This window comes from Gekko japonicus, unplaced genomic scaffold (assembly GCF_001447785.1).
Source record: "Gekko japonicus isolate JY-2015 unplaced genomic scaffold, Gekko_japonicus_V1.1 scaffold3008, whole genome shotgun sequence".
Classification (NCBI taxonomy): domain Eukaryota; kingdom Metazoa; phylum Chordata; class Lepidosauria; order Squamata; family Gekkonidae; genus Gekko; species Gekko japonicus.
In genome coordinates, this window is record NW_015165914.1 from 34,743 (window position 1) to 61,179 (window position 26,437).

A 26,437-nucleotide genomic window follows, 5' to 3' on the forward strand; every position below is an offset into this window, starting at 1 on the left:
TTTCTGCTGTTGGGTGTGGCCTATTATGCTAATGAGTTCCTGCCGGGTGTGGCCAACTCGGGAGCCAGCCGGAACTCCGTTCCTGTGCGTTCCCTGCCCAAAAGTAGCCCTGGAAATAAGTAAATAAGAATGAAGCAAGTCAGGATGCAGCTTGGAGCTCCTCAGAGGGAAGGCAGAGATACTAAGGCAGTGAGGGTGTGGAATAATTTTAACCACCTGGTGGTTGCTTCTTTGGCAGGAGGAAGCCTGAACTGGTGAGATCTCCCATGGTTCCCTTGCCGATGCCCAAGAAGCTCCGATTTAACATCACCCCGGAAATAAAGAATGACATTGAGAAGGCAAAACAGAACCTGAACATGTGAGTTGTAGAGGGGAGGGTCTTTACACAGGGAAAATGTGAGAGAGGAGCCACCTAGAGACCCCACCCATAATTATGCCATGCCCTCTCTCACAGAGCCCTGAGAAGTTCCGCTTCCACTTCCTTTCTTTTACAACTGTGAAAACAAGCAACACACCCAAGTTTCTAGTACCCACACCTGTTACACTCCAAGGTTCTTTTCCCAGTAGGCTTGAAATGATTATTTGATCTTACTTGTTTTGCTATCCTTTTTTTTTCAACCTTCATGCCATTTATTTTAAATGAACAGTACTCATGAGGTGGGTAGCCATGTTGCTTTGAAGCAATAGAACAAAGTTTGAGTCCAATGCAGGGGTCATTTCGTAGAAAAAGAGGTGCAGGAGCTCATTAGCAGAGCTCATTGGCTTAACTTATTTGCATATGCCACACCCCTGACATCACCAGAAGTGTGTCAGAAGGCAACACCGACCACTCAGGCTCCACTGGACTGTTTTGGATTGCTAGATATTGGGGGGGGGAGGGACATGCAGATCTGTCCTCACAGAGGAGGGAGAGCTTGTACCTGAATAAAACTTGGTCTTAAAGGTGCCACTGGACTCTTTTGCATTGCTAGCTATGGAGGAGGGGGGGGGACGTGCAGATCTGTCCTCACAGAGGAGGGAGAGCTTGTGCCTGACAGTTTTGGACCAGGGGTCTGGGACTCTGCAGCTTACCTGGCTGCTTCTTACTCTGACTGAGAGCTGCTGGGAGCAAGGGGTGGGGCTTGTTGCATGTGCCCACCCCCTGGGCTCTTTACTGCCGGAGCTCCGTTCCTGTGCGCTCCTGCAGGAAATGACCCCTGGTCCAATGTCACCTTTAAGACCAACAAAGTTTAATTATAGGTATAAGCTTTGTTTGTCTTAAAGGTGCCACTGGACTCAAACTTTGTTCCATGAGTTGATATATGTAATAATAATTTTTTAAAAACCTTAAATTCAGCTGAAACAATTGCAACGACTGTATATCTGATAAAAAAATAAATCGAACTAATTAACAATAACATGAACAGCAAAACCAAAGGCCTGGCGGAACTAGTACATCTCTTTCTGAAATAAGCCAGTGAAATAAGTTAGTGCCTTGTGTTGGACGGAATATCCGAACAAGGAGATGAATGGCTAGTTACTCGTCCAACTCTGTTGTGCATCAGCAGCCTCCCAAGCCCAGTTCTTTCTCTTAGAACAAAAGAGAATCCATGTTGGATCAGGCCAGTGGGCCATCCTGTCCAACGCTCCGTGTCACACAGTGGCCAAAACCCAGGTGCCAACTGGAGGCCCACCAGCAGGGCCAGAACTCCAGAATCCCTCTCACTGTTTCCCCCTGTACAGGATTAAAACCCACTCAGCCCAGTCCAGGGGTGAGAGGGAACCCTATATTTCAGCACATTAAACAAAATCCACGAGACAGTCTGTACTCTCTCGAGGATTCACAACAGTTTGCCACCAGAATCTCTTCAAAGGGGTCCCCACCCAGCCTAAGAGCAGAGATTCAATCTCTTAGCTGGTATCTGGGACTTAACACATCAGCAACTCTAACTCAGAGGTGCACACAATTACTCTCACAGTAGTAGCTCTGTGTTCAGCGCTTAGACACAAGATTTAGCCCTGGAATTCAATTACCGCATCAGAGACAATTACAAATATGAATGATCTTTATTCAGTGCAAAGCATAACAAGAGACTAATAGAGGATAGAAAAATAATAACAACCTATGGCTATTTGCTCTTACTGCACATTAATAATAATTATAGTTACCGAGTTAAGTGTAGCATCAGATAGTCCAAGAGTGTCCATTGCATAACAGTACAGGTTGGCACCAAGGGATTTTGAAGAGAAATCCCATCTTGTGCAGGTAGATAGTCCAGGGCTGCTCAGAGATACAGATCCACAGTAACAGAAGATTGGCTACCGGCAATCAGTTCACAAAGAAACTCTTTGTTTCAAAAGTCAGGATCCCAGGAGCAAGAGAGCTCTTCCCTAAAGAACCACGGAGTTATACCCCCATGCCAGTCACCATCAGCTGTGGCCATCAGCCAATCCAGAGTGGCAGGGGTGTGTGCCCAATTTCTGGTTGCCATAGCTCCCAACATCAGGTGTGTGGGGATTGGCTAAGAAGTTAGAGGCCCTGCCTGCAGTCAGGTGATCCAACTTCCAGCTTTCTCCATTGTGTACGTGACATGGCCCATGTAGGCCATACATGGCCATTCAAGTGTAGCCCTCAGCAGGGAGGTGTTAAGGAATGTGGGTATCTGGCATGATTATATGGCATGGCTATTTGGTGGTTCAGCCATCTGGTCAAGTGACAAAAATCATACTAGGCCATCTGGCCTGCAACAGGAAAAAGACACACAGAATGTCATCACAGGAAGAAGGCATGAGAATTTAGAAACAATATTTCTATACACCCCCCCAAGCCCCAAGAACACTGCCCCAGACATAGTGTTCCATCTATACCTTTTGGCTAATAGCAACTGATGGACCTCTGCTCCATCTGTTTATCCAAACCCCTCTTGACGCTGTCTGTGCCTGTAGCCACCACCATGGCAGTGAATTCCATGTGTTCATGACTCTTTGTCCCTTTGCAGCATGGTGCAAGAGTTGGATATCAAAGTGCTCGTCTTCCACCACTTTGGGAAGAATTTCCCCAAGTCAGAGAAGATCAGTCCAGATGCTTTTATCCAGGTTGCTCTGCAGCTGGCGTATTACAGGTAAGTTTTAGGCAAGTGGGCAGGGCACATGGCTTCTCCCAAGCCTGAGAACATCAACAGTAGGATTATTGTTCTGACAGCAATTTCTCAAGTTGTCGCAACAGATGGACTCCATTCTGACATTGTGCCAGATCACGGTTTCCACTAACCCTCGTTACTAGCCCTAGTTTACAACCAATATCAGAGATTAAACCTACTTGTCTATTTTGGTTCCTGTCTTTTGTTCATCTACTCCTAGCGTCCTGGTCCTGCACTCTCTGTGTGGAGAACCACAGCCATAACTGTTGTTCATGAATGAACACAAGAAGAGCCCTGCTGACTGAAACCAGGGGTCCATCTGGTCCAGCATCCTGTCTCACACACTGGCCAACCAGTTCCTCTGGAGGGCCAGCAGCAGGGCATAGGGGTTCTTCCTACAACATTTCTCTTCTCTCCCCACCTGGCCACTGATGCTGGTGTCAGGAGAAACAGTAGGATTAAAGCAACCCAATGTTTACCAAGGTGAAAATATTTGTTCTCCCCTCCCACCTTACCCTGCAGTAACAGTACCACCATAAAAGTTAGGCCTTAATCCTAATCTTCTCCACAGTTCTTTCACACTCAGTTCTTTTTCAGTCCTCTTTTAATACACACTGTGGCAGTGAGTTCCACAAATCCAGCCTGCGTTTCATGGGAAATGCACTGGTAAACGGTAGGAGCAATAGTAAAGGTGTGAGAAAAGTCACACTTCTGTGCCAGTGGCAGAGGCCATCCTGGTGAAGTTACCCTTCACACTTGCTCTGAAGGCCAGGCCATCACGTGCCTCTGGGGGAGCCCCTTCTGTGGGAAGGAGGGCTTCCCCACTTTCATTCTGCTTGTTCCACACACTCACAAGCTTCTGCTCCTCGAGGGGCAACAACGGAGGGAGCTTCTGTCCCCACCCCTGCATGCTGGGGGGAAAAGTGAGAGTGGTATTAATTTAGGCTAGATTTGTTTGCAGAACGCCACAGGGTCACTACAAGTAAATGCAAAGGAGACAGTTTGTAGATGTTCTCAAAACCACCTAATCGCAGCTCATACGTTTTGTACTGCACAGAATTAGGTGATCGCTTCTTCAAGAAATGGCAGAAGGTTACCCTGACCTGGATAGCCCAGGCAAGCCCAATCTTGTCAGATCTCAGAAGCTAAGCAGGGCCGACCCTGGCGCGGACTTGGATGGGAGACCTCCAAGAAGTACCAGGGCTGGGATGCAGAGGCAGGCAATAGCAAACCACCTCTCTGGAATGTCCAAGCCCCACTAGGGGTCACCAGAGGTCAACCATGACTTCCAGGCACACACACATACATAAACACACACACACACACACACACGCTTACAAAAAAAGAGAAAGAAATGGCAGAAGGTCGTGCCTGCGTCTCTGTGATTTTTTTCCCTCCACCAGAAAGGGCAGCCCTGAAAGGCGAACTTTTGTCCAGAGCTGATAGTAAGTGGCAAATCCATTAGGCCAGTGGTTCTGCTGAGTAAGCCTCAAAGAAATTTCTCTCTGAGGAAGCATCTAAAGCAGGGTTGTCAAACATGTGGCCCAGGGGCCAGATCAGCCCCCCCGGAGGGCTTCTCTCAGGCCCACAGTGGAACTGGCTGTCTTCTGCTGCTTCTTCCAGTTCTGCTGCTGCTGCTGTGTCATCGTAGGTTTGCAGCTTACAGAGACACACCTGAACAGCATACTCAAGATTGCAACAGCACAGACATTTTGATGTAATAATTCAGGGCGAGAGGTGTCAGTTATCAGACACTGCTAAAGAAACAAAATATTGCAAGAGTGCTAACGTTTTAAGCATGTTTTTATTTTAAGTTTTAAAAAAACCCTTTGTGTTTGTGTCCTTTCTAAAGTTTATCTCTCCGCTACCTGGCATTACATTTCATGACACATGTGGCCCGTCCCAACAGGTCTCATTTATGTCAGATCCGGCCCTCATAACAAATGAGTTCGACACCCCTGATTTAAAGGGCAGCACGATTGAATTCCCAGCCATCTTGTGGTGGTGCTTGTACATACCCTTGTCGGTCTGTGGGGGTGCCCATGTCATTGCTCAGTGGCATAACCGAGTGCCACCTTTCCTCCCTGAGCAGCGTGTGAGTTCTTGGCAAAGCCTTGGCCTGCATGGTCCGTCTTGAGAGGGCAATGCCAGTGAGAGAATCAGGCGTCTCGAAGGATTTCTATATCCGCCTAGGAGTCCCTGCCAAGAAAGACATTTTTCTAAAAGGGTGAAAGCTCTGTGTTTTGGGGGGATGTCCAATAAACGTGAAGAACTTTTCAGCTGGGGGATGTTTGTTATGCAGACAGCTTTTTGGAAAAGCTGCTTTTGCTCATATCTGGAGGGTCTTTCCATGCCCCTAGGGAGTCTGTGATGAGACCAGAAGTCTGCCTGAAACATTTGAGTCTAGTAGCCTCTTGCAGACCAACAAAGTTCCCGAAGTATAAGCTTTTGAGAGTCTTGGTGCCCTTCATTTGATACCTGACGAAGGGAGCTTTGATTCTTTTTCGGGGGCCCGTAGGGGCTTTTTTAATTTGCGTTTTCTAAAAACTACAACGAAATTTAGGAAGGGGTCTACAAACTATGGGAGAAAGTAAAGAAAACCCACTAAAAACCCAAGAGATGGTGATCATGCATAATGTTTGTAAAATTAGCTTCTTGCTTAAAGTTCACTTAGAGTTCATTGGATGTGGTCAACCATGTTCTTCATACAAAAGCTGTAAGCTATAACTCCTGCGCATCTTCCTAAATAAAAAGCAATTCAAGAAATGGTTATTAATCATTTTTCATAATTCCAGACACAATGACAACTCAATATCTATCCTTTTTCTTTCTCAACTGATAGCTTGTTTTTGGGGCTGCCGCCCCAAGTTCCAAATCTGAGCCTTCGTCAGAAGATGCCACTGCTTCCTCTTCGTCACTTTCCTTGGTGCTGTCATCTTTCTTTTTATCTTCTCCTGCTGGTTGATTTTGTTGCTGTAAAAACTCCAAAGCCTTTTCAACAGAGTCAATTTTTTCTTTCTTATCCTTGAATTTGAAGATTATTTCTTCCGGCACATTCCGTCTGTAGGAGACGTTGTTCTTCTGTAAAAATAATACCAAGTCTGTATATTTCTTTCTTTCTTATTTCAAACGGAATGTCTTTTAAGATTTTAATTTCTTTGTCCTTAATCTTCAAAGTCGTTCCACTTGTAGCTTTGAGAATTTGATCTCTCACTTGTCTTCTGGAGAATCTCACCATCACTTCCCTGGGCAGATTATTTTTTCTTGTAAATTCAGAATACGACCTATAGATCATATCTATTTCGCTTTGTAATATCTCCGCTTTTATATCTGCCACCAGGGCAATAGCATCACACATCACCTGCTTTAATTCTTCTCCTTTCTCTCGAGGAACTCCTTGAAATCTCAGGACATAGCTTGCTCTTTCCATTTGCAGCTGTAATAATTGAGACTCGCCGGTTTTGTCTCTTTTTCTCCATCACCTGCAGTTGTTTTTTAAGCTGCTTTGTGTTGGCATCCACTTCTTTCATCTGTTGCTCCGTTCTATCTGTTTTTTTAACAGTCTCATTGAGTTGAGTTTGTTGCATATCTAGCTTTTGATGCAGTGCTGTAACTTGTTCCAGCAGAGGGTGCAGCACCTCCGTCAGCATTCTTTGAAGGTCTGCAGTTGTGTCCTGTCTAGGGACAGAACTCGCTGGGCTGGCACTTCCGGCAAGAGGCTTCAGTTTCGATCACTTGTCCTTCTCCTCCTTCTTCGGCGCCATGTTTGAAATTGTTTACTTTTCAAAAAAAAGTTATCAAAGGCTCTGGAATCTCTGGAAAGGTCTGGTAGGTACTTAAATGTCCTTTTATTTCAGCCAGCTTATTTTTATAGACCGCCCTCCCCTTTCTTCTAATGCTCAAAGTTCATTTGTTTTCTTATCGAGGGAGAGTCCCCCCCCCCACTTCCCAAGGGGAGGCTTTCGGCTAGTTTTTAGGTGTTTTCACTTAGTTTCATGATAGGATCGTTCTCAATAAATTTTGCTAGATCATCAAGCGCTTGTTCCAGTGTGCTGCTCTTTGTCCCATTTCGCTAGCTCACCAAGCGCTTGCTCCGGTGTGCTTCTATTTGTCCCATTTGGGAACTCTGTGGGGGGACCATCAGGGCACCAGAATGCCTCGATCCACCGGCTGCCTGCCGGGGGGAGAGGCGAACTTCAATCCCCATGGCTAGGAGCCCATTCGCAGAGCTCCTGGGGAGCACAGACGATCGCGCCCCCTCCCATCCATGAGTTCATGGTCCGCGTCCTCAGGAGCTCTCAAGGACCGCGGCCGCCATCAGAACGCCAAGACCGGAAACGGGAGCTTTGATACTTGAAAGCTTACACCCTGGAAACACTGGATTTTAAGGTGCTGCTCGAAATCTGCTCTTTTACTACAGACCAGCAGAGGTACCCATCTGAGACTACCTAACAATATGTAATACTTCATGTGGTGTAGTCAGTTTAGTGTAGTGGTTAGGAGCGCAGACTCTGATCTGGGAGAACCGGGTTTGATTCCCCCACTCCTCCACGTGCAGCTGCTGGTGTGACCTTGGGTCAGTCATAAGTTCTCTCAGAGCTGTTCTCTCAAGGACAGTTCTGGAAAGAGCTCACAGGGTGTCTGTTGTGGGGAGGGGGAGGGAAAGGGATTGTAAATCGCTCTGAGACTCCTTTGGGTAGTGAAGGGCGGGGTATAAATCCAATTTCTTCTTCTTCTGTTGCTGCTGCTGCTGCTAGGAAGTTCTTGGCTCAGATTCCCCACTTAGCCGCCTTGCTTAATTGGTTGACCATCCAGTCACCATCTCTCAGCCTAACCTACCTTATGAGGTTATTGTGAGAATAAAGAGGGGAGAAGAAAATCTGCTGCCCTGAGCTCCTTGGTGGAGGAGTATACACCATAGCAGTGGCATTGAGGCCATGGCCTCCCCTTGATGTAGCCTCTATAGCGACTGACATTGAGGCATACTTCTCTTCGTAGAGAGGTTCCCTTTAGCCATGCAGGCAAATAGCCACTGATGGACGTCTCCTCCATGAACTTGCCTGATCCCCTTTTAAAGCCTCCTAAGCCAGTAGCCATCTTCACACCCTTTGGCAGTGAGTTCCCAAGTTTTATTTGTTTGTTTAATCTCAGAGTCAGAAGGTACCACCAGAGTCATCTAGTCCAACCTTCTGCTGATGCAGGAACTGCAGCTATAATATCTGCAAGAAGCAGGTATCCAATTAGCACTTAAAAATCTCCAATGAGGAAGAATCTACCATCGCACGAGGTAGACTGTTCCAGTGTTGAACACTGTGTACCCTGTGAAAAAGAACTGTGTACTGTGTGAAGAGGCCCTCTCTTTTGCATGTCTGCATAGATTATTCTCTCTGTCAGTTTCTTTGCAGTACCAGTTCATATGCACTCTGAGCTGTTGCTTTTGTCTTCCTTTTAGGATGTATGGGGAGGTCTGTGCCACTTACGAAAGTGCCTCTCTCCGGATGTTCCGCCTGGGTCGGACAGACACGATCCGTTCTGCCTCCATAGACTCCGCTGCGTTTGTGGCAGCTATGGACGATTCTGGCAAGCAGGTACCGGATGTCTCAACCAACTAGTGAGACTTTCTCACGTTAATCTCCTTCTTCTTCTGCTTAAAGGCATTGAGATCCTTGCCTGAGTGGGTCGAGCTTATTAGAGATAAGGTTAAGCTGTTAGAAGATAGCAACAACGACGGGTCATTTCCTGCCGGAGCGCACCGGAACGGTGCTCTGACAATAAAGAGCCCAGGGATGGGGTGGCCCCCCGCCACCTTTCCTGGCCCGCCCACACAGCCACTTAATCTCTTCTGCTTAAAGGCATTGAGATCCTTCCCTGAGTGGGTCGAGCTTATTAGAGATCAGGTTAAGCTGTTGGAAGATAGCAACAACGACGGGTCATTTCCTGCCGGAGCGCACCGGAACGGTGCTCTGACAATAAAGAGCCCAGGGATGGGGTGGCCCCCCGCCACCTTTCCTGGCCCGCCCACACAGCCATGGGGCATCTGGAGAAGACCAGGCAGGGAACCGAGGCATGTGCCTGCCTGCCCTTCCCTGCCCTTCTCCATCCAGCCCACCGCAGCAGGTTGGCTGGGGAGGGGAAGGGGAGGCGGGCAGATATGCCCTCCTTTTTCCCTGAGCCTCTCCGCTTTTGTGGAGAAACTCGGGGAAATGGGAGGGGGATTTAAATGCCTTTCTTTCCCTTCCCCAAATGGGGAAGGAAAAGAAAGGCATTTTAAACATGTCTGCACTTTGTCAGGGGGTGTGGCATATGCAAATGAGTTGTGCAAATGAGCTCCTGCACCTCTTTTTCTACAAAATGACCCCTGAACAACGGTGTCCCCAGCAAGCAAACAGTGGTCTCCTACAACTTTCAGCAAGAAGGCTCTTTGAAGGCTCCCTGCTCTTGGGAAAACTCCCTTCCAAACACGGGGCTGGGGGCAGCTGAGTGTCCATTACCCCATTAATCCCTAAAAAGTTCATTAGCTGCTGGGGAGAGGTGGTCTCTGGATAAGTGGATCCTCAGCATTTGTCCAGCTCTTTCAGAGTTTTAAGTGCTTCATATGCATTATTTTGTTGGACTCTTACAGTGTCCCAGTACTGTTATCCCCATAAATCCACACTTAACGGGAATAACAAGCAAGGTTTGAACCCTCCGTCCCTCCCTCTCCTGAACATATTCTTGTGGTCCCAGTGCCGTGCCTGCTCTTAGGCTGACCTCAGCAAAGGGGAGGGGAGAGGGGGAAGGCTGGTGCCAGGCAGACGAGTATTTCTTGCAATCTCTGCCTCCACAAAACCACTTTAGCTAAAAGGTCCCTTTGGTTTCTGGGAGTTGGGCTGCATTCCATGAAGATTGCTGGGTGCAGCGTGCATGGTCTGGCGTGTAAATGCCAGAGGTACCTGGTGCAGGATAGGCTTTGGCCTTTGTGCCCTTGCTTATGGACCTTCTGGGGCAGGGATTCCCAATGTTGTGCCTGTGGGCACTGTGGTGCCTGCCAACACCTTTCCTGGCACTCGCCAAATGCTTTCAGAAAGTGGGGGGGGGGCCCTATATGGGGCTTTTGCCCGGCAGGGCTTCTGGTGGGCTGTGCAGATAGATAGAAAGGGCATCCTGTTAAACAGAGCTTCTGCCCAAAATGTTGACGAGGTACCGTTAGAGTTAAAGGTAACCTCGCTCCTTGTGCCTGGCTTTGCCTCCTGCGGTAGCCATTTTGTGGTTGTGCCCCCCGCCCTGTGTCAGAATTCCAAGGGAGCCCACAGGCTCAGAAAGTTGGAGACCCCCCTTCTGGGACCTTTGGTTGGCCACTGTGGGAAACAGGATGCTGGACTGGGGTAGACCTTTGGTCTGTTCCGAGTGGGTGGCTTTTAAGATGGCACACTGGGAAGGAGGGAGGGGAATGGAACTCGGGGTTGGTAAGTCCCCCCCCCCCAATGGATTTTCTCACCCGGTTCATCTTCCCTGTTCTTCATTTGCGAGGAAAGATGGAGCAGGTGGAGAGGAGGAGAGACCGGCTTTCAGGGGCTCCTTCCTTCTTCGTGTGATGTCGAGGGAGATGCGTCTGAGCTTTCTTCTGCTGCCCGTTGCCCAGAGGGAGCATCTTGAGCTGCTTGCAGTTGGCAGCCTGGCTCGTTTCTTTTTTTCATGGGCAGCGGGCGACGTGTAGCCCAACCTTTCAGTACAGCTTTGCTGGCAAGCCTCTCCAGCTTTCCTCTGAAGTGAGGCAGAAGCCAGCTTTTCAGGTGGTGCACCAAGCAAGCTGCCTTTCCATGCCTGTGGGCTAGAGACTGAGGGCAATCCTGCACCGGCTTTTCCCTCCCTTGTTTTACCAAGCCCACCTTGGAACAGAAATTCCCCTCTGCACTGCATGCCGCTTTCATTTTCTTTGATGATTGGGTTTTATCGTACCTTCCTGCATAGATTGATGATCATTCAGAGGTGACGTTGCAGTCAGTATGGCGTTGCCCCCTGGGGGTATTTGAATGTGGTTTTGAGCTGCAGCTCAAAACCACATTCAAATACCCCCAGGGGGCAACGCCATACTGACTGCAAAGTCACCCCTGAATGGTCATCATCTATGTAGAAGGTACCATACAGGGCTCTTTTTGGAGAAAAAGCCCAGCAGGAACTCATTAGCATAATAGGCCACACCCAACACCATAAACTCATTAGCATATTAGGCCACCCCCCGACAGCACAGCTCATTAGCACATTAGGCCGCACCCCCATGTTACCAGAAGTGTGGTCATCCAGCCACACCCACCTTTTGCTTGTTATTCTGTTTACCTTGTTTGTTGTCAAAACCCAGGGCCTTTTTTTGTAGCAGGAACTCCTTTGCATATTAGGCCACACACCCCTAATTGTAGCCAATCCTAATGAGTTTCTGCTGTGGGGTGTGGCCTGTTATGCTAATGAGTTCCTGCTGGGCGTGGCCAACTCGGGAGCTGTGTGTTCCTGCCCAAAAATAGCCCTGGTGCCATAAAATCCAACGATCAAAAAAAGGAAGTGAAAGCGGCATGCAGTGCAGAGGGGAATTTCTGTTCCAAGGTGGGCTTGGTAAAACAGCGGAGGGGAAAGCCAGTGCAGAATGGCCCAGTGCTGAGAAAACGTGGAGCGAAGGCCAGATGCAGAATCGCCCAGAGAGTGGTTTTATGCAGATGGTTGAAGCTGGCTCGGAAAAGGTATCTTTGTGTTTTGTGATGTGGACATTCATCCCACTTCTATCTTGGAGCTAAAGAGATGCGGTCGGTTTTTATATTGTTTCCAAAACCTGCCTGACCTTTGGGGTCAGGGGGAGAAGAGAGTCCCTTTTCAAGCAACTTCCAGCTCACATCTCTTCTCACATCAGGAAGAGTGATGAAAAATAAATATGTTCAGTCATGCATTCTGGCCATGTTTTTTTGGTGGAAATCATTATTCGTTCTTGTTAAGGTGTCTGTGGTTTTTTTAAATTGTAAGGTGTCTGGAGTTGCGTGAAATAGGTGGGAAAAAACATTTTTGCAATACGCGCCAACACCTTTCTTGGCGCCCACCAAGTGTTTTTAGAAAGGGGGTGGGGCTCTAGCAGGGTGCCTGATTGGCCGCTAAAGATCCAATCGGCTGTGAAGATTGAAACCACAAAATGGCTGTCACACACACCAACGGAGGCCAAGGGCAAGGGGAAAAGAAAAGAAGAGTAATGGAAGAATACACTGGGGAAGAGGAGTGAGGGGCAGCGGCCACCACAGTGTTTATTTTATCCCCTCACTCCTCTTCCCCAGTGTATTCTTCCATTACTCTTCTTTTCTTTTCCCCTTGCCCTTGGGCTCCGTTGATGTGTGTGGCAGCCATTTTGTGGTTGTGTCTACCACGGTATGTCAGAATCCTCAAGGCGCCCACAGGCTCAAAAAGGTTGGGGACCCTTATATAAATTGTACAAGAGATAGCCGTATGTGGAAACCTGTGTTCCCAAATTGCTCACTCACAACTTTAGTGCCAGTAGCTCACCAAGCAGAATTTTTGCTCACAAGAAGAAGAAGAGAGAAGAAGAGATTGGATTCATACCCCGCCCTTCACTACTCAAAGGTGTCTCAGAGCGGCTTACAACCTCCTTTCCCCTCCCCTCCCCACCACAGACACCCTGTGAGGTAAAAGAAGAAGAAGAGGAGATTGGATTTGTACCCCGCCCTTCACTACCCAAAGGTGTCTCAGAGTGGCTTACAAACTCCTTTCCCCTCCCCTCCCCACAACAGACACCCTGTGAGGTCGGTGGGGCTGAAAGAGCTCTCTCAAGAACTGTCCTTGAGAGAACAGCTCTGGAAGAACTTGTAACTGACCCAAGGTCACACCAGCAGCTGCATGTGGAGGAGGGGGGGAATCAAACCCAGTTCTCCCAGATTAGAGTCCATGCACTTAACCAATACACCAAACAAGACTCCACCGCTTAGAGGGAGCATTGGTGGCAACTGTCAGTGTAGACAAGTGCAGGAGCTGAACTCTCTGTCATGCCGACTGACTATCCAAATGGAGGGTGGGCGTCACCAGCTGTGCTGTTTGATCTCCTTAGGACCAGGAGAAGGCGGAACTGTTGAGGAGGGCGACCCAAGCCCATCGAGCGTATACCGATCTGGTGAGTGGCTAGACTCCTTATCCCTTTCTTGCAGCGAAGCATTTTTCCGGAGCTTTCTGTGCTTAGATTGGAAAGAGCCAGAAACTGCAGATTTCTTATCCCAGGGTTACAGTGTCTGGAGAAGCGAGAACATTCCAAAAATTCTCTGTCCTCTGCAGTTCTTTCCCTTACCTTTTTCGGCAGGGGGGGAGTGGGTCCCTTGCGTGCGTGTGCCACGATGACGTCACCCAGAAGTGACGTGATCATGCTAGGCGCGCTGCCAGTAGACGCTCTAGCATTCAGCTTGAAAACTATGGTACCATAGAGTTTTCAAGCCGAATGCTAGAGCGTTCCCCAGTGACATGCCCAGCACAATGACATCATCTCCGGGTGACGTCATTGCGCCGGGCACATTGGCCGGATCCGGGCACTTTGGGGGCGGATCTGGATCTGGGCTGGGGGCCCTTTTAGCGGGCAAACCCCCGCCCCCCCAGGAGACCTGGCGGCCCCACCCTGCCACGACTTTTCCTGTCTGAGGCCCCCTCACCTCACTCCCACACACACAGGTACACGTTACTGATTCCTTCTTTCTGCTTTTCCCAACCTGCTTCTCTCTCCTGGGGGGGGGGGGGGGGGGGGGACTCTACGCAGCTTACAGAAGAAACAGTCATTTATGTAATTTAGGCCAAGAAGAAAAAATATCCAGCATGACTCCGACTCCCAGGCTTAGCCTGGACCTGGCGGGCTGGCTCATGAAGGGCCAAGAGCTCTTGAGTCGGTGCCCTCCGGCGGCGTGGGAGTGAGGCTGGCATCCCTGACCATGCCGAGGCTTAAATGTCTGCAACAGAGGAGGAGCAGGCGCTCAGCCCAGACCCCATTCAGCGGGCCCCAAAAGATGTTCCTGACCTTCCTCCCCAGACCAAACCGGCTTTCTCTTTAAAAGGCCTCAGGGTCCCAGAATATGATTGGCTTGCACAGAATATAATGATGCTACAGAATATAAGCAGATCTGGGTCTGGTTGGTCCCACATGGAGTACTAGTTAATGTCACTCTAGGACCAGATCGACCTGGGTTCAAATCCTCACTCAGGCCACTAGGCACACAAGGGGCGGGTGGCCCAGGTGATCTAGGGGCAGAAAGTCGAATTTTACAGTGAATCTGGTTGTGTAATTGCTATGGGGTAGCACAGCGATGGAAACCGATCCTACAGTATTTTCCTGTCTGGAGAGGTGGTTATGGGGGAATGAGAGAGCAGCGAAGCACGGACACGTGGTGTCCACATGCGTGACTTTGCAAGCATGCACACAAGACTTCAGGGGCAGTTGAGGCTTTGTGCCAACATTATTATTTTTTTAAAATTAAAAGCCACCACTTACCCGAAGGGTCTTGTGGCGGCTTACAACATTAAAACCAATAAGGTAAAAACAACATGAAACAAATAACAAATATGAAATATTAGCATTAAAATATTCAAATAGGTGGCTATCACCATACCACTATTAAAACAGCCCAAACATATGGTTACCCTCCAAAGGCCAACCTAAACACTTCAGCCTTGCATGCCTTGTGGAAACTAAACAGGTCTGGCAGGGCACGGGTGTCCTCCGAGAGTGCCTTCCACGGGGTAGGGGCCACAACTGAGAAGGCTCTTCCCCTGGTGACAGCTAATCGAGCCATTCTGGGGCCGGGCACCTGCAAGAGGCCCCTAGACAATAATTGAGGGGAGTGCGGGGGGATTGTAACGGGTGAGCAGGGCCGGATTTAGACTTGCTGAGGCCCTAAGCTATACACAACCCAGAGGCCCCCTACTGTTTTAAATTACATCAGCTGGTCTCAGAAAAATTTAAAATATATACGCCTTTTTAATATTTGAAAATATATTGTCTTTTAATTTTTATTTAAAAAGTAATAAAGGATGTGTTTACAAAAATCACAGAAATAATTACACAATTAAAGGGTTTTAAAATGACGAATAAGGCTCCAGCAGATTGCGAGGCCCTAAGCTGTAGCTTATTTAGCTTATGCGTAAATCCGGCACTGCGGGTGAGGCAGTTCCGTAGTAGGCGTGAGGGTCCCAGACTGTGAAGGGCTTTGAAAAGCATCTTGTTCCTCTCTCAACCCCAGCTGTGCTTTTGGGGTTTTTTTAAACTCCGCCTCTCATCCCTTCAGGCGATTAACGGCAACGCAATCGACCGCCACTTGCTGGGCTTGAAGCTCCAGGCCATCGAGGACCTCGTGAGCATGCCCGAACTCTTCATGGACACGGCCTATGCGGTCGCCATGCACTTCAACCTCTCCACCAGCCAGGTGAGCCATGGCTCTGCCTTTTGGGCAGGCATGGAGGGCTGGGGGGGGGGGCTTCACAGACTCAGTGAGTCTCTGGCAGGATGGCCGCATGGCAAGAGCACTTGGGCCCCGAGTTCGGGACCTCTGGCGAACTCTTGTGTTCCACTTCCTGTCGTCGTCAAAGCAACAGGGTGGTGAAGCAATGTTTTGAAACGTGGGGGTGGAACCAAACCTGGGGAAGGAGGTGGGAGAGCAACGGGGGGGTCAAGGAGAGCTTTCACCGGAGCAGGGGTGGGAGATGTTTCAGTCCCTCTGGTGAAGCAAAATTCTTTTGACAAAATGAATGTCAGAAAGGCAGACCCGGGAGAGCTGCAGCCAGCAAGAGTAATCTGTCTGTGAGCAGCGTGTGAAATGCGACTCAATCCATACCAACAACATTTGCCAGGAAAAGACTTCGGTGAGTCCAAGCTCACTTCGTCAGATACAAATGAGAATGAAGATCCATCGGCCCTTATACTGATTATATTCTGACCTGAGTATAAGGGCTGGTGGATCTTCATTCTCGTTTGTATCTGACAGAAGTGAGCTCAGGCTTGCAAAAGCTTATGCCATGGAAAGACCCTATTTGTTGGTCTTTAAGGTCCTAGTGGACCTGGATTTTGTTCTGCTAACACAATAGGGTTGCCGGGTCTTAATGCCATGCTGGCGGGGGGTGGGAAAGAACTTTCCAGGAGTGGGGTAGAGTGCCACGACGTGATGACATCGCGTGGAAGCAGGGCTATTTTGGGGCAGGAACGCACAGGAATGGAGTTCCGGCTGGCTCCTGAGTTGGCCACGCCCAGTAGGAACTCATTACCATAATAGGCCACACCCAATGAGCAGAAACTCATTAGGATTGGCTACATCAGGGGTGTGTGGCCTAACATGCAAAGGTGTTCCTGCTACAAAGAAGGCCCTGGGTTTTGACAACAAATAAGGTAAACAGAATAAGAAGGGAAAGGTGGGTGTGGCTGGATGACCACACTTCTGGTAACATGGGGGTGTGGCCTAATGTGCTAATGAGCGGTGCTGTCAGGGGTGTGGTCTAATATGCTAATACGTTTTGCTGTTGGGTGTGGCCTATTATGCTAATGAGTTCCTGCTGGGCTTTTTCTACAAAAAGAGCCCTGCGTGGATGTGACGTCACTACGTTGGGGATGTCGCACGGTGACACTCTGGTTTTTGGGCAAAACTCTATGGTAAAATCAGCCTCAAATCATAAAGTTTTGCCCAAAACCAAGAGTGTCACTGTGCAATGTCCCGACATGCTGACATCACTTCTATGTGACGTCAGTGCGTTGCAGTTATTTCTAGTGATGGGGTAGGGTTTCCTCCTGCCGGCAGGCAGAAGCCCAAAATACCAGGGGATCCCCCGCTCTCAACTGGGGAATCTAATCTAATAGCCTAAGCTAAATTCTGTATGCTTTTTAAACAATAAATATTCAAATATCAAATCTAAGTGGGGTTTTTGTATTATGAAATATTTATGAGTATTCTAATATACATATTGTTTCATACATACACAATGGAAAAAAATACAATAACGTAAACCATTCACAAGATAGGAATTTCATGGATTATCTTGGTTTATGTTATTGTATTTTTATAATTTCATAATACAAAAAACCCAGTTAGACTTGATATCTGAATATTTATTGTTAAAAAAGCATAGAGCGTTTAGCTTAGGCTATTAGCTTAGATTCTTGTGTCTGTATTCCTTTTCAATTACGTTCCCAAATGAGGAATGACAACCCTACAACCCACCTGAAACCAAAGGTTTGTATGTTTCTTTCCCTTTCTTTCCCCCCTCTAGGTCCCTGCAAAGACGGACTGCGTCATGTGCTTTGGCCCGGTTGTCCCAGACGGCTACGGCGTTTGCTATAACCCCATGGCTGAGCACATCAATTTTGCTATCTCGGCCTTCAACAGCTGTGCTGAAACCAACGCTGCTCGGCTGGCGCACTACTTGGAGAAGGCCCTGTTGGACATGAGGCTGCTGCTCCAGTCCAGCCCCAAATCCAAACTTTGAGAGAAAGAGAGATGCAGTGGAAAGCCAGGCCAGGATGTAGCCTTCAGGTCTGCGTGCAGTCCCCCCACCCGCCCACAATCCGAAGGGAGCAGGCCCCGTCCTGGGTCCGCCTCTGCATGTCCCTCGGATTGCAAAGAGAAAAAGAAATCGGTGGGATGAACAGAGATTAGGGAAACACTTCTTCAGAAGTGGCGGGCCGGCACTTTCTGTTTCTTGCTGTGGAAAGAAGAATGTATAAAATGCCTCCTTCCTCCTAGAAGCTGACTCCTGCAGAAGGCTGCTGGAGAAATCGTTTTTGTGTGCTTGATTTCCTTGCTGTTGATGATAAGCAGATGGATGGCTTTGAGGCTTCCTCTGGGCTTTTCTGCTCCTCCAGATTCTTCCGAGGGTCTCTGGGGGCCTTGGCCAGGCAGTTTTGGGCCTCCCCAGGTATGCTTAGGGCTGTCAAATGGGGGGTAAGGAAATCCCGTCCTGTCAAGATCAGTTTTGGTGGTCATCTAGACAGAGGGTCCATCCAGCCTCATCTTTCCCAGGAGTTGCGTTCTCTGTGCCCTTTCTCCACCCTTAGTCTTCCCACTCACGCCCTGCCACAATCTGCCCTTTGGATTGCTGTGCTGTTGAAAAATCTGTTGCGAAGCCTCTGTCAGTGTAACGGCTTCTTTTTGGTAGTTCTGGCAGCTCTGGCATTGGATCATAAAAATAATTTTGCTTCAAGAACAAGCAGACTTTTCTTCTGGCTTCTCTCCTGTAGATTTCTGGTTTAGTTATGGTTTTTTGAGGCTCCAGTGTGTGAATATCAGCAAGGCTTCTTGTTTCTTTGGTTAGGCTTCCAAACAGCCTGGGCAGCTGGCAGAGGAAGAAAAAAAATATGGGATACTTTTACACGGATCGATACTGACCCCCGTTCAGTGCCATGGACCCAGATTCTGTAAACTGCTACATCCTTCAATGTCAGGGTTCCTCCATTTCCCCGGGCATAAAACAGCGCTGTATTTGTGCTGCTTTTTGGTTTTAATTTGTCTGTAAAGTGACATTACAGTGGAATTATGCACATTTGTGCATCTGTTCGCAAAAAGAAAATGGTCTCTGCTGATGTTAACGATACAGCAATGCTGCCCCATGCAGCCATTAATCGTGTGGGGTAATTATTACTCTGAGAATGCCTGGAATGTGAATTATGGGAGAAATTTAAAATTTGGCTTTTCAGCAGCCGAGCAATCTGGCGCATGTGGCACCTCAATCCGTAGGATGCGTTGTGGGCGGTGGAAGTAAACGTTTTAGGAGAGCCAGGGGAAAAGCTGGTTGTTTTGGGTACCCTAGGATTTTGGAGAGAGCGTTGTCTATTCTGGAAAACTTGTGGGGCTGTCCGAGTCACAGTTACACTCTTCTAAATCCACTGGAGTTAGTGGGCTTAGAAAGAAAGCAGCTCTGTTTAGAGCTGCATGTTAATAGCAGAACTACACCCCCAGCACCCCTGGTTATTGCATAGATCTGAAATCTGGGCCTTTTTTAGCGTTTCAGATTTGGGAGTTCACAGCCTGTTCAGAAAAGTTCTGGATGCACATGTTATTGGTTGCAGTGAAGACCTAGCAGAGTTTTACTTAATTACTGAGTTGAACTACTGGCCATAAAAGGATATTGACGATCTAGGGGTTCCCCCCCCCTTTTTCCTGTATTTAAATCCCTCTGATGTAATGAATTGAGAATGTCAGCCCAGCCATTTACAGCTATGAGTTTTCTCCAACACCTTTTATGAGAACCAAGCCAGATGTTGAGAGAGAATTTTTAAATTCAGTGGCTACAACTATCATACTCTGTGGGGGTTTGTTGCTTGCTTCTAAACTAACATCTGAACACGCACATGGAAGCTCATAGCCAGAATTAAACTGTGTTGGTCTTAAAGGTGCCACTGGACTCAAACTCCTATCGCTTCAGACCAACACGACGACCCACCTGAATTAGATCGAATGCTGATTGACAGTGGTTACACCCCAGTGATGGCATTTCATGGTTGCAGAGAATCTTTTCCTCCCAAGCCTGGGTGGGTCTTCCTTCTAGGAAAGAGATGCCATGCAGTAGATTGTTTTTTGGTATCAGACGAATGACACTGTGCTCTCCAACAGACATACAGTTCGTGGTGCTGCTGCAGATGACCCTATGTTCTTTCTTTACTCCAGCCTGACCTGGGGGATGGCTGGAAGGCAAGACGACTTTTTCCACCGTTACATTCTTGAGAGTGACACCTCTTGCATGGTGCATACCCCCTTAGGAGTTATGCCCCACTGCCCAGGAACTGCCACCCTATTCGCAGCTGTGCATCTCTGATACCCGTCTATGCCTCCCGATTAAGAGATGCTGCTCCAGAAACAACAGTCTTCCAGTCATCTTCCAACATCCATCAAGATCTCGGTCTTACCGGAGGAAAGGATTTAAGTGGGCAAAACCTCGTCTCCAGTCTGTGGCAAGAGAAGAAAGCGATTGAGGTTTTCTCCTGTCAGTCCAATTTCCGTCTTTGCCTCAAGAATGATGCTACTGTGATTTGCACAGGCCTCAGCTGCCAAGTCATTATGCAAGTGGAATGGCATCGCCTGTAGAAACCGGCTCCCAAAGTGGAAGCGGTTTGGAGTCACTTAGCTTAGGAGAAGGGGAATTGACCGTAGGATCATTAAATAGATTTTTTGTTCCCAAACAGTTGGGGAACTCTTCATCTGTGGTATACTGGAAACAAGGATTTCCGTGCTCTGGATTTTGGTCAGTGATTGACCATGGTCTGTTCTTTTTTTCTTTTTCTTTTACTGACCAAAGTCAAAAAGTCTGTCAGTTTTGTCATGTTTTTAACCATCGGGTGCCTTAAGGCTTTTTTTTTTTAGAGTTAGCTTTGCATTAAAACAAAAATAACTTTGCCAAAGGAAAACACATGGAGGTGTTTTGCTGAAACTGGGGAAGGGGAGACCCCAGAGGAAAGAAAAGTTAGGTATTTTGAACTTGGCTGTGGATTTCAGGCAGGACTTAATTGCATCTAACAGAAGTCCAGTTTCTTTGGGGTTTAAAGCTCTCTGGATTGGGTCCAAGATGGGTGAGTTGTAGCAGATGGCACAATGCATAAATCCGTCTTAGGTGAACAAGGTGTTGACTGCAGTTTGATTGTTCGTCTTGTCTGGGTTAAAAAAAACCCAAACAAAACAAATACCACTGTGATAGTCTCCCTGCCCCCAAGAGAAGCCAAACTGGAGGGTCGTATTTAAAATGCCTTTGAAGATGGAGTAAAGCCGCTCACCTCTGCAACTTTATTGGACCTTGATGGGTTGGCTGGTTCTGCTTCCCTTTTTCACACTACCTGGCCTAAGCAGAGAAGCTTATTTCAGTGTCTTGAGAGTACCGGGCATTTGATTTAGAAAAGAAGATTCTAGTCCTTAAGGCTATAAAAGGTATGGCAGCCAATCTGTGTATGCTCCACCCAGGTTTCCCAGCGGTTGTGGGAATGGAGCTTCTACATGACCTCTGTCATTCTGCAAATTAGAAGAAAAAGAATAATCTCACCAGAGTGAAGAACTGCTTAGTGAAGTGGAGAATTCCATGTTTATTGATACGTTTTGGGGGAGTGAGATACAGAAAAGGCACAGCTCTGACTTTGGCCTCTCTGTACATCTGTCCAAGTATTCTCACTTGCAGGTGAGTCTTTCTGTGAAGATATATTTGTTTGGGCTGGTGGGGAAAGCTGTTCTGACACACACACCCTGTGTATAGTCCCGTTTTTGGAGGCGTTGACTGAACTAGGGTGGAGCAGGGACTTCACTGCAGATTACAGCGTAGGGACAAAGGGCAGGACAAAAGAAAAATGAAGATTGAGGCCAAAAGTTTCACCAAATTTCAAGGCCCGCTCTTGAATGTATTCAATATAAAGTGCCAATACATAAAATCTGGTGTGTTTTAGAAGGCGATGTTATTTTGAAATAACCTACAGATATTTCATCCTGCATGTAATCGTAAACGTGAGGAGTCTGCCTGCCGGAAACGGAACTTCTGAGGGACAACTCGTCCATGCCTCACATGTCCCTCCGTATTGTGTTGTTCAAATGGCTCCCTATCCTTCCGTTAAATTTTCTTCTTTAGCCTTGGCAGGGCCACTGGAATATCGCTCCCACTTGGGAATGAACGGCTGTTGCTTCTGCCTAGTGGGAAGGAGATGGGGCGGGTGGGTTTGGGAACCCCGCCGGGACGGAGGCAGAAAACTCACCGTCCCCAGCCTGTTTGTCAGGCTGGCTCTGGCTTTGGAGTCTTGATCACACCAGACTGTGACAGAATGTTGAGTGTATCTTAAGAACTTTGGAAGTTGGGGTTTTTTTAGCTAGGACACCCCTCCCATCCTGACCTAATGAACTGATAAGACTATACAGAAACTCACCTGTACAGCTAACGATTGTTCAGAATCTCTCATCGCCATTTGCTACTTGCTTTGTTAAAAGCTTCCGCTTTACATTGTCATTAGGAAGCCACTGACATGCGTGTCATCCAGCTTGCTTAAAAAGGGTGCCTTGGAGAACAGGTATGATTTCGGATGGGTGTCGGTGGGCTCTTGAGCCTGGCCTTTGCGTCTGTGGAAACAGCACGTGTCTCTGAGACGGTGTTTAAGGGCTAAAAGATTAGAAACCAGCCATTTTCTGACATGGATAGACATATCTTTTTTTATCCCAAAGGGTGTTTAGCTCACCCCAGCATCACCCACCACAAGTGCCTTTTCTGTGTTCTGCCAGCAAAGCAACAACAGTGTCCAGGTAACTTTTGCAAGGATGCCCTTGGAGAGGCTGGCTGACGGATGTCCCAGTCAAGAGGCCTGCAACATGAGGCAGCAAAGATGGATGTGAAACCTACTTCCAGTGTAGATTGCTGAGAAAAACAGAAGCAGTTAACAACAAAGTGTTTTAACCCAAGGGAAGCATTTTGCGGGGTGGGGGCAGGTCCCACAGCGGGTGCTAACACTGAGAATGGGGTCAAATCAAGTCACTGTAACTCTGGGCAGGCCTCCAAAATAATTAACTTTAGCTCCTCCTAAAACTGGCTCAGGTTTGGAAGTGGTCAATACTGCCACCATCTTGAAGGCTTTTCAAATCCAAGGGAATGCGTGTGTGGTGGCAGCGGGGACAGAACACAGGTTATAACTAACCCCAAATCATCACCCTCTGGGGACTGGAAACAGTAATAAAGCAGGACTAGGGAGCTTTGTGGGCGAGAGCCAGGTAGCAAGAAGATTTGGAGGTAGAAGGCCGCAGCAGCTATTCTGCTTACCTGCAAGGGCATATAGTGACCATACAATGCAGGTCAATGCAGCCTGCTGCACTTAATTGTACTGAGGGGGATCACTTTGAATAATGGAGGCCACAGCAGTTTTAAAACATGGCCATGAGGGCTAAACAGCCTAGGTCCAGAGTATTTTCTCATATCAATGTGCCTGCTGGTTAAGAATGGGATCTGAGGACCTGTTCCATGTACCTTCCAACAAGGCCTTCTTAGTGGCGGCACCTTAGGTCTTAGGTACCGGGCAAAAAGCCTAAGCATGCTGCTAATTGTGTACTCACCTCAGTTTGGACATTTAATTTGTTTTACTTACTGCTTTGGTCGACGCAGTCTTGCAGTGCTTTTTTAAATGTTTGCTGTTTTGCTGCTTTGTTAAAGTCTGATTTCATGCTACTGGTTTTTATGTCTTTTTATCCCATTGGAAACTGCTTTGGGCAACTTTTCGTATGGAACACATCTACTGTATAACAAATGCTTCTGACAGAGTTGTGCTGAAGGCATGGAAAGCCAACAACGCTGCCGTGGATTGTGCCAATGGATGTTCGTGTTTTCTGCCAGATACAAGCGTTGATTGTAGCAGTCATGAGGGATAGCAACTTGTCTTTGTGGAAACTAACCCAATGACACTCTCTTAAGCAAAGAACCCCGTCTCCTGCTTCAGTGCCTTACATGGCCCATGGCCAGGGAGGAAGAGAGATTTTATTTTATCAGATTCTTTGTGTAGAACTGTTTACAGGGGTTTTCCCATTTAGATAGTGTTTGAGAGGTTGGCATTCTTTTGATTCACCCCCGGCCAGCACTTGTTTGAAGTTTGCAGTGGCCAATTCATTGAAGTGTAAAGGAATGTATATATGAAATAAATCAGTGCCTGTATGTTGTTTATATGTCAGTGTTTTCTTTAAAAAAAACAATATACACATGTGGGGTGCCTAAAACCATGAAGAGGAAGGTCCCAATTTGTCCTCCCTCCTTCGTAAAGTCACATGGTGACATAAGCCAGCGAGGCAGAGAGCCTGTCGCCATCAGCAATTTGGGGAGACCAACCTACCTTACAGGGTTGTTGTAAGGACTGAAAACATGTGAAGTGCTTTGTGCCCTTGAGAATCAAAACGCTGGCACCTTTATATTTTAAAAACCTTAATACTTAACATCTTGGTTGCTTCCAGCCTGTGGTCTTTAAAAGGCTGTGAACTTTTGTGTAGTGGAGCTATTCTGTAAAAGCCTCTAGCTTACTGGAGAATTAAAAGCTGTTTTAACACCTGCTCTTTGTTTATTTGCTTGATTCATTGATGCCCCACCTGTCTCCCAGAACGGCTGACATCCTTCTCCTCTCCCCCATTTTATCCTCGCAACAACCCTGTGAGGTGGGTTAAGCTAAGAGTGTGCAACTGGCCCAAGGTCACCCAGCGAACGTTCATGGCACAGGTGGGGATTCGAAGTCCTCCAGATACTAGGATGGACACTCTTAACCACTACACCACACTGGCTGTTCAGTTCTTGGGTATGTGGGATGCTCCTCTGAAACACTTCTGGCGAGTGTGTGTCTGGACCACTTATAAGTAAAGGTAAAGGTTTCCCTTGCTCAACAGCTAGTCGAATCCGACTCTAGGGTGCGGTGCTCATCTCCATTTCCAAGTCGAAGAGCCAGCGCTGTCCGAAGGCTTCTCCGTGGTCATGTGGCCGGCGTGACTAAATGCCGAGGCGCACAGAATGCTGTTACCCTCCCATGAAAGTGGTACCTATTTATCTACTTGCAGTTTCCTGCTTTCGAACTGCTAGGTTGGCAGGAGCTGAGGCCAGAGATGGGAGCTCACTCGGTCATGTGGCACTCGGGTCTCAAACTGCTGAGCTACTGACCTTCCGGTCTGCAGCTCAGCATCTTAACCACTGAGCCGCCGTGGCCCCTGGCTGTTTATAAGCCATACTAAAATGGTATTCATCTATATATCTGACAGTCAAGTGTGGGCCAATGTGTGGATAGCTGAACCTGCAGATCCGGCCCACACTGGCAGAAAGGAGATTTTTTTTCCAGACTTGGGGGGACCCCTCTGGTTTACAAAACAAAAACAAAACCCTGAAAACATCACTACCACCGGCAGCTGGATGTCTAACAGCTTGGCAGGAGCCTGGGGGCGGCCATTCAGCGATCACAGAATGTCGCCATCTTGTAATAACGCTAGATGTTGTGTAACAATGGTTTTTTTTATTTTAATGTTATATTGGAGTTTTAAATGTATATTTATACCAGGGGTCATTTTGTAGAAAAAGAGGTGCAGGAGCTCATTAGCATAACTCATTAGCATAACTTATTTGCATGTGCCACACCCTCTGACATCACTGGAAGTGTGTCAGAAGGCAACTCCCACCACTCAGGCTCCACTGGACTGTTTTGGTTTGCAAGCTATTGGGGGGGGGGGGAAACATGCAGATCTGTCCTCGCAGAGGAGGGAGAGCTTGTACCTGAATAAATCTTGGTCTTAATGGTGCCACTGGACTGTTTTGGACTGGGGGCCCGGGGGGGGGGGCTCTGCAGCTTACCTGGCTGCTTCTTGCTCTGACTGAGGGCTGCTGGGAGCAGGGGGTGGGGCTTGTTGCATGTGCCCGCCCCCTGGGCTCTTTACTGCTGGAGCTCTGCTCCTGTGCGCTCCGGCAGGAAAAGTCCGCTATTTATACCTATGTTGTTAGCCGCCCTGAGCCTGCCACAGCAGGGAGGGCGGGATATAAATTTAATAAATAAATAAGTAAAACCTTAACAAATGTACATCAGGGGCTGAAATCCCCCTGACATATGAACAGACAGCTCACATGTACGTCGGCAGAGTCTTGGTGGTGACAGTGGGGGGGGGGGCAGGCACAAGAAAAAAAAGGGCCTGTCGGGGGTTGCTGGGAGCTGGTGGGCCTGCAGGCAGCAGCCATGAGGGTGGAGGGGATTCGGGTGCTGCAACAGGCCCCGCAGCGGAGATGTGGAGCCTTGCTGGGATCGATATTTGGCCTCTTGAGGGAGGACCCATCAGGTTGACTCGATACCACATGGTTTGCTTTGACTCACCGAGGTCCAGCCGCTCGCTCATGTTCAGTGGCAGCCACCCCAAGAAAGCCCGTGTGGTGTAGATGTTAAGAGTTTTAGACTAGGACCTGTAATCCTTGTTTTGCCCTGGAAACTGACTGGGTGACCTTGGGCCAGTTAAACAGGCAAGACGGGAGGTGAGGGCGCCTGGCTCGGCCCGTGCCCAGCCAAGGCCCACGTGAGGCGAGGCAGATAGTGGCACTTGACCCAAGCTGAGCCCCAAACGAAGCCATGCAAACGGTGGCACCTGGCCCGGCCAAGCCCTGCGCAAAGTGAGGCGAGACACATGGTGATGGCGCACAGACTGTGGCGCCTGGCTGAGGCCCATGTGAAGCGAGGCAGAGGGCAGCACCCAGGTGGCCAGCTCTGCCCCCCATGGAGTGAGGGAGGTGCCCAGTCAAGGTGAAGCAGACGGTGCGCAGGCCACGTGGGACAAGGGAAACCGCGTCAGGCCGGCCTGAGGAATGCAGAACTCGGCCAGTGG

General features: G+C 48.3%; 1 protein-coding gene across 1 annotated transcript in view; it reads left to right on the top strand.

The window, feature by feature from the left end:
* The window catches only part of CRAT (carnitine O-acetyltransferase), a gene marked incomplete at its 5' end in the record, with an annotated part of 46,297 nt that extends 26,560 nt beyond the window's left edge, over positions 1-19,737 (top strand). Inside the window, 6 exons of the mRNA XM_015411404.1 lie at positions 239-358; positions 2,979-3,101; positions 8,572-8,707; positions 13,195-13,257; positions 15,407-15,544; positions 17,376-19,737. Coding sequence (XP_015266890.1) covers positions 239-358; positions 2,979-3,101; positions 8,572-8,707; positions 13,195-13,257; positions 15,407-15,544; positions 17,376-17,591 — 796 coding nt within the window. The remainder of the gene's footprint in view (positions 1-238; positions 359-2,978; positions 3,102-8,571; positions 8,708-13,194; positions 13,258-15,406; positions 15,545-17,375) is intronic.
* Positions 19,738-26,437: the final 6,700 nt, after the last annotated feature.